General features: G+C 39.2%; 1 protein-coding gene across 9 annotated transcripts in view; it reads right to left on the bottom strand.

The window, feature by feature from the left end:
* The window catches only part of ephb2b (eph receptor B2b), a 171,504-nt gene extending 155,818 nt beyond the window's left edge, over positions 1 to 15,686 (bottom strand). For 5 of the 9 annotated variants that reach the window (XM_014166649.2, XM_014166653.2, XM_014166651.2 and 2 more), the window contains exon 1: positions 15,483 to 15,675. In XM_014166649.2, coding sequence (XP_014022124.1) covers positions 15,483 to 15,534 — 52 coding nt within the window. In that variant the 5' untranslated portion in view covers positions 15,535 to 15,675. Of the gene's footprint in view, positions 1 to 15,482 lie in introns of all 9 variants that reach the window. The other 4 variants (XM_014166655.2, XM_045705126.1, XM_045705124.1 and 1 more) reach the window with 3 other exon arrangements.
* Between the last annotated feature and the right edge of the window lie 4,376 nt (positions 15,687 to 20,062).

Here is a 20,062-nt window from a genome sequence, read left to right as displayed (position 1 = left end):
TGTTTTAGCTGCAAGACTAGACTTCTTGAAATCATTATGAGGTTTGTAAGACCAGTAATGTGTCATATGTTGCTTAATAAATCAGGCATAGTCTAATTGAATTATTGATGCTGATGGAGATTCTAGTTGTACAGCTGTCTACTGCATGTCTAACATACACATTCTTTTTTTTAAATCCTTAAGAGTTTGCAGCCAAAAGGCTTTGGCATCAATCTGACAAATACATTAGGAACATGATCCATTAACTGTTTTGAACTTGGAAATATACATTGTATTGGGTAAACTGTAGTCATAGATGAAGCTGAATAACAGAAACCACTAGACCACTTCGTACCCGGTACATTTGAACCTTGACAGTGTTGTATCAATACTGTATATACCAAGTTGCCACAGTACTGTTCATGGGATGTCAAGAAACCTCACATAACTGACATGTCTAATCTAATCCATAGGAGGCTGTTTAACTAAATAGGCTAAGTGTCATACATGGCTGTGTAGACAACACGTTTAAATTAGCTTTTCAAAAGAGGCTTTGAATATCTATGTCAAATGTCTCATGTCCCCAATCACTGAGAGTACTAACCTTAAGCCAGCTCGAATCCTCAATCTGATACTCTCAATCGAGCCATAGAATCATTATTGTCAAGTCTATTCAGTAACGTCAACATTCAGAAGAGTCTGGGGAAAGCTAAGTCGGCAACTAAGGGGGCTGCTGAATCTTAGCCATATTACCAGTCTATATGTTGGTGATGTTCTCACCATGCAAGTCATTGTGCTATGTATGTCCTTCAATATTTCATGAGCTGCTCCATTTGCTATTTAACTATGCAACAGTGGTTCCTCAGCTCAGACTCACACTAGGCTGCAATGGCACGCAATTACACTGCATGGATAAAGCAACATATAATACCCTGCAACAATGTTCAGATCATTTATATAACTGCATTTACATATCTACTAAAATAAAATAAAATGTGTTGCCAGAGAGAGAGAGAGAGAGAGTGAGTATGTACTTATTTAAGGCCGTTACAAAATGGGCTTTGAAATTGGCAGTCTATTGCACAAATTGACAGATTCAGGGCCTGTTTGTCATTGCTTTTAAAAGCTTTCTGTGAAGACATATCCATCAACACTCCACTTCAACAGTATGTTTGGTAGACTGAGGCAGAAATCATACTTGGATATGAAATAAACAAAACTTACAACCAAGCATCATTGCAAAGTCTCAAATGATGTAGATGGTATACATATTTGGTGAAAAATATATATTTTAATTGAGTCACTCACTATTCAGTGCGTGGGGAGTGTGGTGACTAACTGACAAGTGTGAACGTTAGGTGACAAAATATGAGTTAAAAGAGCAGCTTTAATCCGGCCTTGTGTTCACACATAGCCTAATCCTGCTCCAGACCTCTTGCCTTCCATGCTAACACCATAATGCCCAAAAAAGCATTGTAGACAGGTGTTGAGTTAGTCATAAGGAGAGTGTGTGAGCGTATGTGTATATTTGTGAGTATGAACATAGGCGTGTTGAGTTTGTGCAAATGCCAGAAGCTTGTCTGTCCACAGGAAAACCACCATAAGATTTAGAATGTCTATTTCTAAAAAGTAGGACAGCTTACCATAATCACCAAGACCAAAAAGAAATACTTTTGCATAATCTATTGGTTTGTTGGTTTATGTTGTGGGCAGCAACGCTAAATCACATGACACTACAGTATTCAACCATGCTTTCCCATACTCTTTGAGGCTAAGCATCATACTGTAATAAAGTGAAGTAACATTCTGAGGTAACACTCTATGGAAAACAGTTGAATATGTCCAGGGAGTTGTGCTGCTGCCAGAGTAAGGGTTTAAGCCTGGTACTCTCTGAGTCTCCACTCATTCCTCTTACTTGACAGCAGGGTTGTGTTCAGCCAGGGGTGGGAGGAGGGAGGGGGAGGAGGAGCTATAATGCTACCTATATGCCATCACTCAACGCGGTGGCAGGTACGGAGTGGGTTTAGCCAACCCCTCTGACATGCACCCTGTCAAAACTGTGCAGGGACAGGGACACAGGTCTAACCCCAAACATGTTTTTTCAATCACTCCAAGAGGCAGGCTTCTAACAGCAAGTCCATCAAGGGACTTATACAGTCACTACACTTGCATGCAATGCATGCCACACAACACCAATGGCTTGCGAAATAATGTACTGTTTGGGAAGAGGCCAGGCTAAACTATTTAAAGTAAGATTTACATATGCAGGACTCTTGGTAATGAAGCTCTGTTGAGACATGAGAAAACAATCTAATCATTATAGTAAAAATTATAAGCATATTTGTAAAGAGATATTAGCTCCACCTGTGTATACTATGAAATTGATACACATACTGATTCCCTGAGGGCATTTCATGAGAAAATATAAAATACACTGTCAGTTTTAATCAGAAGTATGTGAGTGCTCTGTAAATAACACAATAATGTGTCTCTAGGTTCCAAACCAGTTGTTTCCTGTTTGTATGATATCCTTTTTTTTTGTAAAAGCTTCCTGCAAGAGTTGTTTCCTTGTCATTCAGTCCACAACTCAACACGTAAGAGCCATGGCTATTGTTAACTTAAAAAGGACTGATGGATGGTGGGTATAAGGGGTGCTCCACTGATATAAATGTCAGCTTGCGTTATCTGCAGATAAAGTTGTTTGGTCCACATGAATAATAACATTCTACACATTTAACCATATCATATGACTTATTCATTTCATTTAACACTCTCGGCTGGATCGCTGCATTGATTTCACAGCCACAGCAGGCCTCCTGAGATTCTCTATGGATTTCCCAGCTGCCCTTCCAAATGATCCACCGTGAATACTATCTGAAATGTTGAGCCTGAGGAAGGTATTGAAAATAGTCATCACTCCTCAAATCCCTATATTGTGCTCCTGTTTCAGTGGGCTGTGTTACCTCATGGCTACAATGATCCCTAAGACATAGACATGGTTTCATCGAGCCCAGGGGACACGTATTGCTCTGTCTTTGGCTTCTCTCAAAACGTGGTGTGAGTTTTAGGGGTAGTGTTTCCTACAGGGTAGAAATTAGGGTAAAATAACAATGAATAAAGGGTTGGAACAAGTGCAAGACATGAATTTACAGCCTCAGTGGGAGTCATTACGACTGCACGTCTGACAGATCCTGCTGCCTACCGGCCTCATCCTGAACCTCCTTGCTGAGAGTTGATTAAGCAAATGCCCATGTGCTTACTCTGTCGAATGGAGTGTTTATCATACAAGCTATTAAAAGGGAAATTGTAATGACCCCTCATTGATGTTATCCTTATAATGTTGCTAAGGGTTAAATATTTGCTAAGCTTGTGCTATTGATTAGGGCTTTAAGCCTTTGCAGATTGATGAGGGAGCTCCATATGGGGTTGTCTGGAGGAGTCTGAGAATTCTAAAAGGAGGTGATTACCTCAACCCACTATAATGACTTCCATTTCTGATTGGGTTAAAAAATATATGAGAATTCTTGGTAATTGCAGATCAAACTCAGGAATTCCTATCAATATGAATAGCTTTGTGGTATTAAATACAGGCGGAAAGAATAACAGTAATATTGAGAGAAAGAAAGAGAGAGAGACTCTCTTTAAGCTCCGATATGAATGGAAGAAAAAGTCAAATCTGGAAAACTCTCTGAAGCCATCTTAAATCCTCAAAGCAAAACTGCCGTAAAGTCCATCACACCCCACCTGCCACCCCTAGGTAAAGGTAAAACCCATGTGTGCATACCAGGGCTAAGTCTGTGCAGAAAATTAGCCCCTCTGGCCTGGGGCAGTCCTAAGTAATTGGAATACAGCCGATTAACTGCTAAGAAGAAGTGCAGTTACCACTCTGTCCATTTTAGCACTTTATTTCTCTCCTCCTGGCTGCTCTCGTCTCTTACTATTCCAGGTTATCAAAATGGCCCCTGCTTCTTTAACTGTCTACAGTACAACACGCCTCTGTGGCCACATCTAACACTGTGTAATTTCAGCCAAGAGTTAGGTTGATACCCCTGATGTTACAGTACCTTTCACCAATCTGACCGTCTGCACTGTAGCTACATTAGAGCCCTTTGAGCATTTGAGAGGTTTTACAATTGACTTATACTGTATCTGAATTAATCTGGGAACAACAATACATTAGCTCCTGCTCTCTGAATGCAGTCAAGTCACAGCCACGGGCCAAATCAGTTCATTATCTCCGTCAATTCCCTTTGCACTAGGCTAATGCAATTAGATACCAACAAAAATCTCCCGTATCACACTTAATAACGGTTTTATAATAATGTTCTCTCTTTTTTTGCCTTTTAAATGTACTGTCCTCAGATTAGCTATCTATAATATCAGGTATTTGATTCCCGAAAAATCAACAATTATTGCATGACCATAGGGGGTAGTTATCATGTGTGGTACATACGTAAATATTGAGCATTAGGTAGAGTCGTTGAGTCTTCACAATAGAACTACATGTACAGTAGGAACTAGAGTGCTGATCCCACGAGAAGGCAACAACCCACAGTACATCTGCTCTACTGTACCATTACACATTGGTGCTCAACCTCCCTGTACAATAACTAAAGACAAGCATCATCTGTTACAGGACACCAGGTCCTTCCCAGCTCACACTAATCAGATAAAACTCAGTCAGCTCACTGGAAATCATGTCAGGGTGCTCTGTCTGTACCAGAGAGTGAGACAGATAGGTCATCCACTACTCCTGTCCTGCCAGAACAGACCTTTGTCTGTGTGTCTGCATATTGGCGCGGAGCAGAGCAGAACCGAGCAGCTCACCGTGGCTAGCCAGCCAGTGAGGGCGAGGGCAGGGGGGAGACCCAGTGTTACAGTGTGCTTCCCTCAGAAGAGGAAAACGATGACCCATGCTGGGCCCATTACAACCGACGGGGGCTGAAATCGGTCATATCTGCTGCAGCTTACATAAAGTCTGGCGAGCCCTGTCCCCACTGAGGGAGGCGTCACACTGCTGATATGGCGACCGCTGGAGAGACAGCGGTGACTGAGAGAGAGGGGCGAGAGTGAGAGGGGGGGGGGGAGAGAGTGTGCGAGAAAGAAAGAGAAAAACTGAGATATAGAAAAAGAGAAAGAGACAGAGAGAGAAACAAAAGGCAGATGTCACGTGGGTCCAGAGGAACTGATAGAGAGGATGTGCAGCGCAGCAGAGGCAACGGTTCAGGTGGAAAAGGCTTCCCTTTGTGATGCAGATGACAACGCAATCAGCCTTTCTTTGTCTCCGCCGATGGGCTCTGCTCCCGGGGACATTGAGAGCTAGACACTAATCCGCTGGGTTTGTGTTCTGTGGGCCCGTTCAGCGAGGCAGTGGCACAGTACCTGGGGTGTATATGGAGGGCAGCTCGGAGACCAGGTCTGACCTCTCTCAGGGTATGCTCCTCCTCACTTGGCTTGACACCAGCTGCATTTACCCTCTGAGCTCAATTCAAATGAAGGTATAGAAGCTGTGAGATTTATGCTTTCAAATATGCATAACAATGCAGGCAACAAGGAGGGAGCTCATCATCTTGAGTTTTTAGTGTAGCATGTGATATGCTGGGAGTTTGTTATTTGTAAATCAAGAAGTTGTGATTGAAACATTTAAACTATATATTAACATTATCCTGAATCTAGGTTCCTGAACAATTGGTATAACAATATTATACCTGTAAAGGTACACATTAGGTTGCTTTTGTAGTTTCTATTGAATTTATACAGTTCAAAATAACAAGATATAGCCCACAGGGATGAGGTACTGGCCAGAAACTGTGCTCCCATTGAATAAACTCCTTACCTCTGTGTAGCAACTCTAACATCATTAGCTGAACTAATTATCAACCACATTCTGTTTGACATTCAGTGTTGAGAAGTATGAAGCTTGGAAGATAATATAATTATATCCAACATGATAATTATATCTATCTGTCTCAGAAATTATGCAATCAATCTGACTAATCTTCAATATACAGTGCCCTCCACTATTTTTTGGCCTTTATTTAACTAGGCAAGTCAGTTAGGAACAAATTCTTATTTACAATGACGGCCTACCCCGGCCAAACCCTAACGATGGTGGGCCAATTGTGCACCGCCCTATGGGACTCCCAATCATGGCCAGTTGTGATACAGCCTGGAATCGACCCAGGGTCTGTAGTGACGCCTCTAGCACTGAGATGCAGTGCCTTAGACCGCTGCGCCACTCGGGAGCCCCCCAAATAATATTGCCACCTTTGGTAAATATGAAAAAAAGGGCTGTGAAAATTTTGTATTTGCTGTTTATCCTCTTCTTTCATTCAAATTATTCACAAATATCGAACCTTTAACAGAAGTAAAATTATTGAAATAAATAAATGTGAAATAAATATTTTTCTCCAAAACATGTCTGTCACAATTATTACTTCCTGTTCCACTGGGGTATAAATATGAGGTGACACACAGGCCAAGTTCCCAAGGTCATCCATCACTATGGGAAAGACCCGAGAAAACAGTAATGATGTGCGACAAAAGGTTGTATAGCTGGACAAAATCAGGAAATGGCTAGAAGAAAATAACAGTTGAAAATGCCCATTTCCACTATCAGGGCAATACTTAAGAAGTTTAAAGCAACTGGAGATGTTAACAATCGGCCTGGAAGAGGACGTGTGTCTATATTGACCCCACGCACAGTGAGGAGGATGGTTCAAGTTGCCAAAAAATCTCCAAGGATCACAACTGGAGACGTTAGTTGGGTCTTGGGGTCAGAAAGTCTCCAAAACTTCCATCAGACGCCACCTACATAACCACAAGTTGTTTGGGAGGGTTGCCATATACAAGCCTTTGCTGTCATCAAACAACAGACTCAAGCGCCTACAGTTTTCCAAATGTTCCTGGAACTTTCAATGGGACCGGGTTCTATGGTCAGATGAGACCAAAATAGAGCTTTTTGGAAACAAACACCAGAGGTGGGTTTGGTGTAGACAGAAAGATAGCCATGCAGAAAAGCACCTCATCCCACTGTGAAGTATGGTGGTGGATCTTTGATGTTGTGGGGCTGTTTTTCTTCCAAAGGCCCTGGACAACTTGTTAGGATACATGGTATCATGGACTCCATCAAGTACCAGCAGATATTAAATCAAAACCTGACTGCCTCTGCTAGGAAGCTTAAACGGGGCGGTGGTTGGATCTCCCAACAGGACAATGATCCAAAGCACACCTCAAAATCAACACAAAGATGGTTCACTGACCACAGAATCAAGGTTTTACCATGGCCATCCCAATCCCCTGACCTAAACCCCATAGAAAGCATGTGAGATGAGCTGAAGAGGAGAGTCCACAAGCGTGGACCTCGAAATCGGAAGGATCTGGAGAGATTCTGTATTCAGGAATGATCGCAGATCCCTTGCCATGTATTCTCCAACCTCATTACGCATTATAGGAGAAGACTCAGAGCTGATAGCTGTTATCTTGGCAAAGGGAAAAATATTTATTTTATGATAAGAATGTATAATTTTTTTCAATAATTTTACTTTAATTAAAGGTTAGATTTTTGTGAATATTTTGAATGAAAGACCAAGAGGATAAACAATAAAGAAAAACATTTCACTGCCCGTTTTGCTCATATTTACCAAGGGTGCCAATATTAGTGCAGGGCACTGCAATCCCTAACAGTGCCATACAATGTTAGGTTGAAAAAAGGTGCATTAGTCATAGTGTCTAGATTGTCTCACTTTTAGAACAAACACATTTTCTGACCACAGGCTAAAACAATTATGGCCCTAGGGTAGAACATCACACCTATACTTTATCCACTGCTAGAAAAACAAAACCCAAGAACAATAATTCAAGTGATCCTCAGTAAAGAACACCATTTAATGTAAAGCATAGGTGCTCAATTCTCCACATTCCACAGTACCTCTAGTGTTGACAAACCTGTTGGTGTTGAAATTCTACACTTAGAACTATTCAATTGTATTTTCCCAACTGAGTTTATGTTGTGCACAGTTGACCATCCTGAGGCAAGCCATAAAAAAAGCATATTGGGAATAGTCAAATCAAATCAAATTGTATTAGTCACATGCACTGAATACAACAGGTGTAGACCTTACAGTGAAATGCTTACTTACGAACCCCTAACCAACAATGCAGTTTCAAAAAAATACAGATAAGAATAAGAGATAAAAGTAACAAGTAATTAAAGAGCAGCAGTAAAATAACAATAGCGAGACTATATACAGGGGGGTACCGATAGAGTCAATGTGCGGTGGCACCGGTCAGTTGAGGTAGTATGTACATGTAGGTAGAGTTGTTAAAGTGACTATGCATAGATGACAACAGTGAGTAGCAGTGGTGTAAAGAGGGGGTGGGGGGTAGCCATCTTACAAGATGTTCAGGAGTCTTATGGCTTGGGGGTAGAAGCTGTTTAGAAGCCTCTTGCACCTAGACTTGGCGCTCCGGTACCGCTTGCCGTGCGGTAGCAGAGAGAACAGTCTATGACTAGGGTGGCTGGAGTCTTTGACAATTTTTAGGGCCTTCCTCTGACACCACCTGATATAGAGGTCCTGGATGGCAGGAAGCTTAGCCCCAGTGATGTACTGGGCCGTTCGCACTACCCTCTGTAGTGCCTTTCGGTCGGAGGCTGAGCAGTTGCCATACCAGGCAGTGATGCAACCAGTCAGGATGCTCTCGATGGTGCAGCTATAGAACCTTTTGAGGATCTGAGGACCCAAGCCTAATCTTTTCAGTCTCCTGAGGGGTAATAGGTTTTGTCGTGCCTTCTTCACGACTGTCTTGGTGTGTTTGGACCATGTTAATTTGTTGGTGATGTGGACACCAAGGAACTTGAAGCTTTCAACCTGCTCCACTGCAGCCCCATCGATGAGAATGGGGGCGTGCTCCGTCCTCTTTTTCCTGTAGTCCACAATCATCTCCTTTGTCTTGATCACGTTGAGGGAGAGGTTGAAAATATATGTTTCCATCTAAACAAGGTTTCATGTAAACTTAAGAAATATCAAAGTATGACTATAAATCAACAGTTGTTGCTTGGAATTCTTTTTATCTAGCAAAAGACGGAAATTAATGAAGAATGTTGAAAGTTGTTTTAAATGGTATGTTACCAAAGGGGGCAGGCTCTTACTGACTGGCTCTTGATGATCAAATGGTGTAGTGAACATGGATGGAGAATGAGGCACTGATACACGCACGTAACAAAAGACGGCAGTTCAAAATTTTGCCATAATGATGTCATCCCATGCAGAGAGAACACGTTTTTGTGAAACTGGCATCCCCTCTCGCCATCGGCCAACATCTCTGAGCCCCTCGGATACCCCGGCATTAAACTCATCCACAAGGTAGCCTATGGATGTCCCCGAAATGTGACACTCAACCTCAAGTGAAACAACTGGTACCAGCACTAATTGAAATTTAGCATGCAAGGTGACAATGCCTGGGCCCTGGGCAGCATGGATTAGGTCTTGAATAGAGGCAGATTCTGTTAAAGTCTACTGTGGTGGTTGGTGTACAGACGAGCTCCCTGCATCTGCTCATTGGGTAGACTGAGAAAACACAGGATTGCGTATGGTCGCTCATTTGACCTTGATTTAATCCCATTTCAGAGCCCTCCTCTCATAGCCTTTTGTTACTATTTCAAAAACCATCACGCCTCCATGTTAGGCAAACACTTACAGTCCCCACACAAGTACAAATTAAATGGGACTTTTGAATTTACATTTGAAAGCAGGTTTATACGAATTTGGCAGACTCAAAATGCAAATGTTCATAACTCTCTTCAAACAACACACAACAAAAAATACATTTTAGGATAAAACAGAACAACAAAGAATGAAATACTGAAAGCACTTTGTTTTCTCTCAGGTTTCCACTGTAGCCTATTGGAGGAGGCAACCACATTATGGCAGACAAACCTCTGGGGCTGCTTACTATCTCTAAGGGTGTTTTCACATAAGAAATTTGTGAGAATTCTATAGAATACATTTTGCTTTCACAAGACCTGAAAATAACCGTTTCATGGTACGATTAGCAAGACGCACCTTCTACATGACGTTAACAAGCTAGCTTGTTTACAACGGGCAAAAGAGTACAATACCTGGTACTCAGGATTTGTTTCAGCCAGGGTTCATTTGCATTTCACACATGCTTTATTGTGAGGATCAGGGTATCAAACGTTCCAGGATCCTGATCATAAGGGGATATCTGAAAGCGCCCTAAGATATCGCTCTGACATTTTCACTAGATACTAACAAAAAACAACTCCCTTCCTTAGATATGTAATCTGGATCCCAAGTTCTTCTACAGTGACTCATCCATGGTGTCATCTCTACAACTGTCAGTTATCTAAACCCACAAATGATTGAGGTACGAGTTAGAGAAGTGGTGGTATATACTGTTGACTGTTTGTGCAATTTTAAATGTTGTGTGACGATTGAATTTAAATACAAATCATGATTTCACACTGAATTAAATGGCTTCACTTTGTTACAATTATCATAACTCCACAAAAAAGGTAGTCAATAAACCGTGTTTATTCAAACTTTGGTTACTTTATTTTACAGTCCATTATTTACCCAGTATTTACCCAGTCCAGAGATAGAAGGGTAATAAGATACACAATCAGATATAGAGAGCCAAAGGTCTAGTACAGCCAAAAGCCTTGTGGTTAACTAATTCAATCAATGACTGACTAGATTTTATAATACTATGCCTGACCTTGAATAGCATGAAGAGTGAATGGGCTTACACATACTTCCATGAAAACACTTTATGACAGCTCTGGTAAGATTTGTGAGATAAATGTTGTTGTTGTTGTTGTTGATGATGATGCGCTCCATAGATACACCTGGTATGAGGTAAGTAATGCACCTGCAGCTGATGCAAAGGTAAACAGAATGAGAAGATAAATACACAAGCCTACCTGGCTCTGCTGGAATAACAGGAGTTATCTTACTGAGCACCTCGATTCCATTTATTACAGCTTGCCTGCAAAAATGTACCATAGGCCTACCAAGAAGATTTCATATCAACAGGGGCTTGCATTAAATCCACAGTATTTTAGCCCAACAGCATCCCTGTCTTTTGGTTTAAAAGATAACTAGCTACATCACTCTCAACATTTAACCACTCTGAATGGTTAAATGGTTGCATCTATGGTTGTTAGAGCTGTTGTAATGAGTACGATGGGAGACAGAGTGCTGGTTTCAAGTGCAGGGCGCAGCAGGTGTTAATTTAGTAAAGGACCACAGGAGGAGGCAGGTAGCTGGGTCCAGGGGCAGACAGAAGGTCATACACAGGGAATCCAAAAAGGTAACAGTACAGGCAGGGAAAAATGCTAATAACCTAGTCTGGGAGATCAGGCAAGAGGTTGATGACAGGAAATCTGATAGGCAAAAGTACAGGCAGGGAATAGGCAAAAAAAAACATTGTTAGTGAAGATGGCCAAAACTATGATACACAGGACTAATACGGGGGAAAAAACAGAGCTCCGAATAGAAATATGTATCAAAACAAACAATACCTCACAATGATGGGGTGCAAAGAACTGAACTAAATAGTGTGTTTAAATGACATACAGGTGTGTGAACAGGTGATCAGAATTCAGGTGATGGGGATCTGGAGAGTGAGCTGCGTTCAGAGGATGTATGTGTTTGAGAGTGTGAGCTGGAAGCAGACGTTACAGCTGTAGCTGAAAGAATATCACCTGTCATTAATAGAAAGTTCACCTGCTATGTCCAAGAAACGCCAAACAAAAGATAAAGCATGAAACAATCTATGTTGTCCAATACATTGAAAGATACGTAGGGCTAAATAATTAGCCTAACATAAACAGAAAAGTATAGCTATTTATATTATCTTCAATTGCTAGGCTATACAATTACTATAGATATACATACTTATTAGCTAGCTATTAAAATGATACATCAAAACACCCAAAAATATCTGTTCTTTTTTTAAATCACGATGCAATGACCAACATTAGGCTTGATCTCAGAGATGTGCTGGAATGACTATGTGTGTACTTGGACGTTTATTTTTTATAAAACCCGACAGAAGAACCTTCGCCAAAGCAACCATGTTCTGACATCATGACATCAGAGCCGTCAATACGATTTACTTCAACGTTCCTCTCTGTCGCGTGTTGTTTTTTTTTTATTAAGGGCTGCAGTGACCTCTTTTTCAACTCTCGATTTTTCATACGTGGCCTACTCCTGCAACTTCATTGGATGATCGGCTAGGGTGATACAAAGGGTAAGATGGGGGGCCTGTGATGGGTTGGGGATGAGACCAACCAGTCACGATACTGAAATACAATAAACATAACAATAGTGTTGCCCGGCTAATATTGCTTGAGAAATATGGGTTCGGCAATCAATACTTGTGTCGTCAGTGACGTTGAATAGTAATGAATGACTATTCAATTACGTAAACAGAAACATGAAAAGGAGTAACTATTAGCCTAATTGTCTCTTCAGAAAGAAAATAGCATTTTCTTCCATGCAACCTTTGTCTGAACGTGCAGATATTTGTATTACATTGTAAATGACCAAGAAATAAATGTATTCTGAAAGAGAATGGCCAAATAAATAGCTTCATTAATGACATATATTGCTTGCGACACAAATAAAATAGAAAACTCTTGATAAAATAAGCCTACTAAATGACATCATAGTATGTGTATTAGCCTGCCACATTGCACAATACAAAACAAAGGCCTGTTTTTTATTGCTGTTTCTAAATATATGTTGCAGTCTCATACGTCATCTAGCCACGTTTACATTCCAGAAAGAGAAAACAGCATGCCACTCTATTCAACGCAATTGGTTAAAATACATTGGTCTGTTATTATTTGTCATGAAGCAGCTTCTATCCTACTGTCTGTGGTTCCACCTCACTCATGACCCTAGAGCCCGAAGACTGCTAACAGAGAAGAACTCCATTCTATCACTGACCTTATAAAGGCGAACACCCATGAGCTTTTCCCATTCAAGCTTTATTCTTCATTTGAAGTGAAAATGTAAATGAACAGCTATGATGAACAAACTCAAACCGGAACATGTATAGGTAGAGTCTGGCCTTAGATAATTTATCTCCAGTAAAATGTAGAAAACAATCCTCACTGAATTAAGTTATGTTTATATAGTAAACAAAAATAATAGATAATGTAATTGAAATAATTATAATAATAATAATATCAATAATATGAATTCATGATAACAATATAGTTGTTATAACAATATAACATATAATTGAAAATATAGCAGCTCAAGACAGGTTTATATATATACACATAAAAAACATTATATATATATAAAAAAAATATATATATATATATATTTGCTAGGTCACAAAGCCATTGTTTATAATATTGAAATTATTTTAGAAATTGCACATGAGTCTGGTTCCTAGACCCTGGGTCTTGCAAACAGTGTTTCTCTTATAGGTAAAACTTTTATTTTGAATAAGGACAGAAAAAATATTTCCAAATGCTAAGCATCGTCAACTACTAATTACAGTGAATGTTAAAAAATATACATATAGGTTGGTATTTTATGACAAGCAAAATCATCTACTATTTTCATTGAAAGAATGTAATCAGACAACTAAACAATTGTAGTTGTTTATAGCATTTTACAATTATTATGTATAAATGTTCAGTGTGAAAATTCTTACGCTCAGACACAGAGGCCTAAACACTACCATATAGTGGGCGGCAGGTAGCCTAGAGGTTAGGTGCGTTGGGCCAGTAACCGAAAAGGACGCTGTGGTTTGAATCTAAGCCGACTAGGTGAAAACTCTGTCAATGTGCCCTTGAGCAAGGCACTAAACCTAATTGCTCTTGTAAGTTGCTCTGGATAAGAGCTTCTGCTAAATCACTAAAATGTAAATATTGATTTATTTTGCCAGTGGAACACAACATTGGATATGTGTATGGGCCCACCTACTCTACAACTATAAATGTCAACTGGAAAGTACAAATTCCACAGGCTTATTTAGGCCTGCCTATGTAACAATTTAGGCAACATCCTTTCCCAATATACCAGTTAAATGATATGCTGTTTGAAATAAACCAAACTTTTATTTATCAACTCTAAAGGACTATCAAGGTATGTGGAGCACACTTCTCTTCAAAAACTACTATAGGCTACATGAAGATAGCATCAGCTTCTTATTCACTTGGTAGGCTAAGTACAGTAGGGTTTACAGCAGGAATCATCAACTTGATTCAGCCGCATGCCGATTTTTAGGGTCAAGGCCAGAATATAATTACAAAAAAATTTACAAAAAAGTGACCGCAAGAAGCCCAAACTGATATAATATTTGACTAAAACATAATAATTTCAACCCTTGTGCCTCTCTATTATGCGTGGGAATACTTGGGAGCATATTTTCCAAATGAAAATCACTTGGAGCCGATTTCCTGGTGTTCCTCTTATGTCTAACAATAAAAATGTAAATTCATAATACATATAAATACATATATTTAGCTCAGAAAACTTTGGGTGCCAAATAAAACCACCCGCTGGCCGCCAGTTGGGGAACCCTGGTTTACAGTATGTATATATTTATGTTTGCTGGGAACGTATTTACATTGTGGTTGGTATCCTACCGGTATGTAAGAGGTAGGCTCTCCTCATTCTAACCCGCCAACACTCATCCCTTCAAAAGCAATCACAAGACTCGTGTTCTGTGACAAATCATCACACCAAAATAGCACATTAACTGAAGTGTAGATAATCAACCTACCGCCCAATTTTCAATGAAAAGGGGATAGTGCTTGGTGGTTAAACATTGGTAGGCTACTGTAGCGCTCTGCTCTCATGAAGTCTGTTCCATTGTGCCACTGAACACGCTGCTCATCATCATTCACAAGAAAAACCTGTGTGCTCCGGCCAGTGCACAGCACAATTAGATGCTTCCATTTCCAACAAAATGATTAAGCTATACAACAGATGCCTCGCTAATCAAATACAGAACTGTTCATACTAGACACAATCATCTTCAGGAAATGTATCGCCTACTGACTGTTGTTGGTTGTTCATGCTGCTATTTTACAAATTGCAGACAAGAGGAAAATCCATGCTGCATTATAAAGTAGTCTAACACGTTTACTTTAGTGTTGAAGATTGAACTGTTTGAAATTATATAAACCTAGAGATGTATTGACTTGGCATGTATACAATGACATACAATAGCCTAATAAACATATGGTATGTCCTTCATAACAAACGATAACCTACGTTCGGTTACCTGAGAGGATGAGGGCATGTTCGGTGCAACCCTCATTAAAGCTAGTGTTAATTATTTCAGTTCAAAAATCAAAGAAGCGCCTTGCCACAATGTAGTCCCCGGAACGTTCTATGACAGAGGTGTGATTTGTGTCGTTACAACCAGTCAACCACTCAACGTGCTGTGATCAGAAACTCTACAACACCGTCGGCAAGACGTTTTTTAATGGAATTCAAACATGCTCTTACCTTCTACAGCTATAACGGTGGGTATTATCCATAAAATCCATAGAATATCCATTATTGGTTTCTTTGGACGAAAGTGTTAAAAGCCCAGACATTCAAATAAAATAAGTCCTGAAAGCCATTGACAGCGAATGCTGGCGGAGATGAGCGGACCTTCACCTTCGATAGAGTAAACCAGACGCCATAGAAAATAACTCAAATCTGAACCAAGTTTGGGCGAAACCAAAAACAGCAGACAAAGGGGTGCCGTGTATATTACAGCATTATCCACGCTAGGAAAACTGCTCCACATCTCAAATTTAGGACATGTGCATATTAAATATATATATGATCCAAACCCTAAAATATATCATAAATAGCCTAGGACTTTTGTTTATGCTTGTAGTTGTTGATCATGTCACGCTCTCCCCCTGCCAAAAGAAGTTCCACTATCCATACTGTCAATCATATAGAATCGCCTAACTGCCTCATCTATGTCTGATAATCATGGATTTTAGAATCACGTGGAAGGCTGATAGTCGAGCAATAAGTTTTCTGCCTACAACATTTATGTAGATTTTGTTGTTAGTAATGTATTTTATATTAATGTCTCGACACTCTTGGCAGGTGACAAGGAGCATGGATCAGATAATTCAACAAAGAGTAAGTGATGTTGCAGTCATTTTTAATGGTCCGGTAAATACCAATCATTGAGTCATGTTTTAATATTGTTTTGTTTAGGAGAACGTCTTCTTTATAGGAAACCCCACTATAAAAGTTAGTTGAGTCTGTTAGTATTATTTACTCAATAATTATTCCTTGAGTGTAATTAAAATAAGGGGTAGAAGGGCTGAGTGATATCTTTCAAAGTAATTATAATAATAGGATGCGTGTTCAATTCATGAGCCATCTATTAAAAAATGGATTGCTCATAGATACACTCTCAAAAAAGCGTTCCCGAAAGGGTTATTTGGCTGTCCGCATAAATCAAATCAAATTGTATTTGCCACATTCCCTGAATACAACAGGTGTGGACATTACAGTGCAATGCTTACGTACAAGCCCTTAACCAACAATGCAGTTTTTTAAGAAAAATTATTGTTAAGAAAGTATTTACTAAAATGAACTGAAGTAAAAATTAAATACAAATAGAAAAGAGGGAAATAGAAAAATAACAAATAATTGAAGAGCAACAATAAAATAACAGTAATTAGGCTGTATACAGGGGGTACCGGTACAGAGTCAATGTGCAGGGGCACAGGTTAGTCGAGGTAATTGAGGTAATATGTACATGTACTGTAGGTAGAGGTAAAGTGACTATGCGTAGATAATAAATCGTCTGGGTAGCCATTTGCAAATAGTCCGGGTAGCCATATGATTAGATGTTCAGGAGTCTTATGGCTTGGCGTTAGAAGCTGTTAAGAAGCCTTTTGGACCTAGACTTGGCGCTCTGGTAATGCTTGCCGTGCGCTAGCAGAGAGAACAGTTAATGACTAGGGTGGCTGCAGTTAATGGCAATTTTTACGGCCTTCCTCTGACTCCGCCTGGTATAGAGGTCCTGGATGGCAGGAAGCTTGGCACCAGTGATGTACTGGGCCGTACGCACTACCCTCTGTAGTGCCTTGCGGTCGGTGAACGAGCAGTTGCCATACCAGGTGGTGATCTATCAGTCAGGATGCTCTCGATGGTGCAAATGTATAACTTTTTTAGGATCTGAGGACACGTGCCCAAGTTTTTTCAGTCTCCTGAGAGGGAATAGGCATTGCCATGCCCTCTTCATGACTGTCTTCATTTGCCTCCTATGGGGACAGCCAAAGAACCCTTTTTTATTTACGAGTGTACATGTGTTTGAGCTATTTGGACCTATATGGAAGAAAACGTTGCCAAAATATAGCAATAGTATCAGTGATAAAAAGGTACATTTAGTATAAATCCTGTTTTTCTTAAGTTGATTTCTAATGTTTTTCTCAAATCCCCTGCTGTAGATATTCCACTACAGTAATAGATAGCATTAATAGCATTCAAATTACTAGATGGAATAGTCCTATGTGCTTTTAAAATGTTCTGTATGGGATGCTGCTGTGTTTTTCATGAGTCATTGATAACTAATGATAATTATCCACTATCTCTGATTGATATAATACAGATGATATAAATGATGTATTGTATTCATGAATGTAATTAATGTTTTATAGATATTCATGTTTTATAACACAAAATAGTTATGAATAATGTATCATACAAATCTGTTGTGTTCTATGTGGTTACTGTAATTACAGTGGTTGTGTTCTACATATACTGTATACAGTATATTACAGTAACATAATTTTTATCAAACATATATCATCCAGAGATAGTGGAAATGTATAATTTTATCCATATGTGTGTGTGTGTGTGTATGTATATAGATGTGTGTGTATGAGTGTGTGTGTGTTGTGTTCTATATAGTTACTGTAATTATTTAGCACTTTTTGGTAACATATACCGAAATCTCCTGAAAGTATTCAGGTATGGATATCAGGTCCTAATAAAGTGACTGACTGGTCCTGGGTTTGTGCATTGTAGATTCAATCATTCAGCTCTTTTTGTTTAATATTTCATACAATTACATGGTGTGGTGGAGTTTGGAGAATAAGCTATCTAGAAGCTATTGTGTACCGAACCTACCAGAAAAATATATTAAAATAAATATAATTATGAACATTAACAATGGGTATAAAAATGATCAATGGTAATGTATTTTACTCTCAGAAACTGTAATACAAATTAAAGGAACTAACGTACAGGTATATGTTTTGGTCAACTTTTCAGCATCTCATATGAGTAATAGTGGCCATTTTGTTTTCCGGTTTCTACATACAGAATGAATGAATGAATGAAATGTATGAATGTATGAATGAAAACATGCATGCAGTACTGTACATGCAATCAATGCATCAAAACAGTGATTGCAGGAGTTGTATTACACTATAAGCCATTTGAGCTGTACAATCGATATCCATTTCTCCTCAAAGCATCAACTTTCTCTTTAGAAATGATGATGTTATTGTCCCACTTGAATCATGTAAAATGGTGTCTGATAACATGCCACAGTATGGTATTGTGTAAATATAAACTACACATTTTATAATTCAGCTGTCGATATTCACTGAAAAAGTTTTAGTAGTTCGTATTCTTATGCCGACAACTATTACACTATGAGCAATATAGTATACTGATGAAGGTTACTCAAATTAATATACTTTGATGAAAGGTCAAGACCCTGAGGATGATGATTAGCTGCATGACCATTTTATTCAAGTCATGTATGTGTGATGATTAGGCACAGTTGTGTCATTCAGAGTTCACAAATCATTAAGACTGCCAACAATGGCAGTGAAACATCATAATCGTTATAGCGTTACAGTACAGAGTTAATTGCATTTCAACTTTTGACCCTGATTGTACTATGGGCATAATATTGGCTACCATATGTAATATTAATGGTCTATACAGTTATGGTTGTTATAGTTTAACTTAAAATCCAAAGGGTCATCTGCAAAACCTTGGGCAAAAAAGATTGACAGTCAACAACAGAATTACGTAAATATTCTTCCCCCCCAAAAATCACAGCATTAATCTTCTTCATGTGGAAGAGTATTTAGCTCAAAGTATGAATGCAGCTTGAAAACAAGCCATAATTGATCCCTCCAAGCTGTTAAGATCAAACTAAGCCCTGAAATTGGCTCATCAGGTTGGTACATGAAAGACTAGTACTGCCATCATTGGCAACAGTGTCAATCATTTTCCAACTCTGTCTTTCTACTATACAAAATATTAAGATTTTGGGGGGGTGGAAATATGAATCATTTGAATATAAAAACGCCATGCTGTAACTTCTCTCCATCAAAATACTGTTGCCTAAGCAATTCTAAAATGTCATTGTTGGTTGGTGGAGAAATTACATCTAAATCTATGTCACTCATGTGCAAAGCCACAAACAGAATTTTTGAATTTAAAACAGTATAAAACCGATTTCCTGTTTCAGCAGCTGGTAGTGTAATCCAAATGACTGTACTGATGCTGAGGCATGATGGGTAAAAAAGAAACAGATCCGTTTTATATGTGGAGATGACGTACACTGGGAGAGATGCTGTCTTAAAATGGAGCTCAGGACTCTTTTAAGCAGACATACCGCAATGGAGCCATGGAGCCAAATCATTACATAGCATTTTAACTAAATTGTTTGTTTTACAACATTACGTAAACAGATCTAAGGTCCTTTATGATATGTTGGTCATATATACAGTCCCCATGAGCATAACATTGTGGATTGAATTCCATTTAACAGTTTCTGTAGTTTGTAACAGTTTCTGTAACAGTTTCTGTAGACTGCATTGGCGAATACAAAGCGTGGGATTGCAGGTTTAGCTCTCTACCATGAATAACCTGCTGATCACAACATTATCTTGCATATTTAGCAGTATTGGATTTTAGGATATTTAATGCCAATCAATCAGAATTAGAAATATGCCTTATTAGTGTTATTAAAGTGTTACTACAAGAACAACTTAATGTAACATTTAATGTAAATATGTTACTCTGATAAAACTCACGGTGCTTTG

The sequence above is a fragment of the Salmo salar genome, chromosome ssa22, assembly GCF_905237065.1.
Source record: "Salmo salar chromosome ssa22, Ssal_v3.1, whole genome shotgun sequence".
NCBI lineage: Eukaryota > Metazoa > Chordata > Actinopteri > Salmoniformes > Salmonidae > Salmo > Salmo salar.
This window is presented reverse-complemented; position numbering and strand designations above follow the sequence as displayed.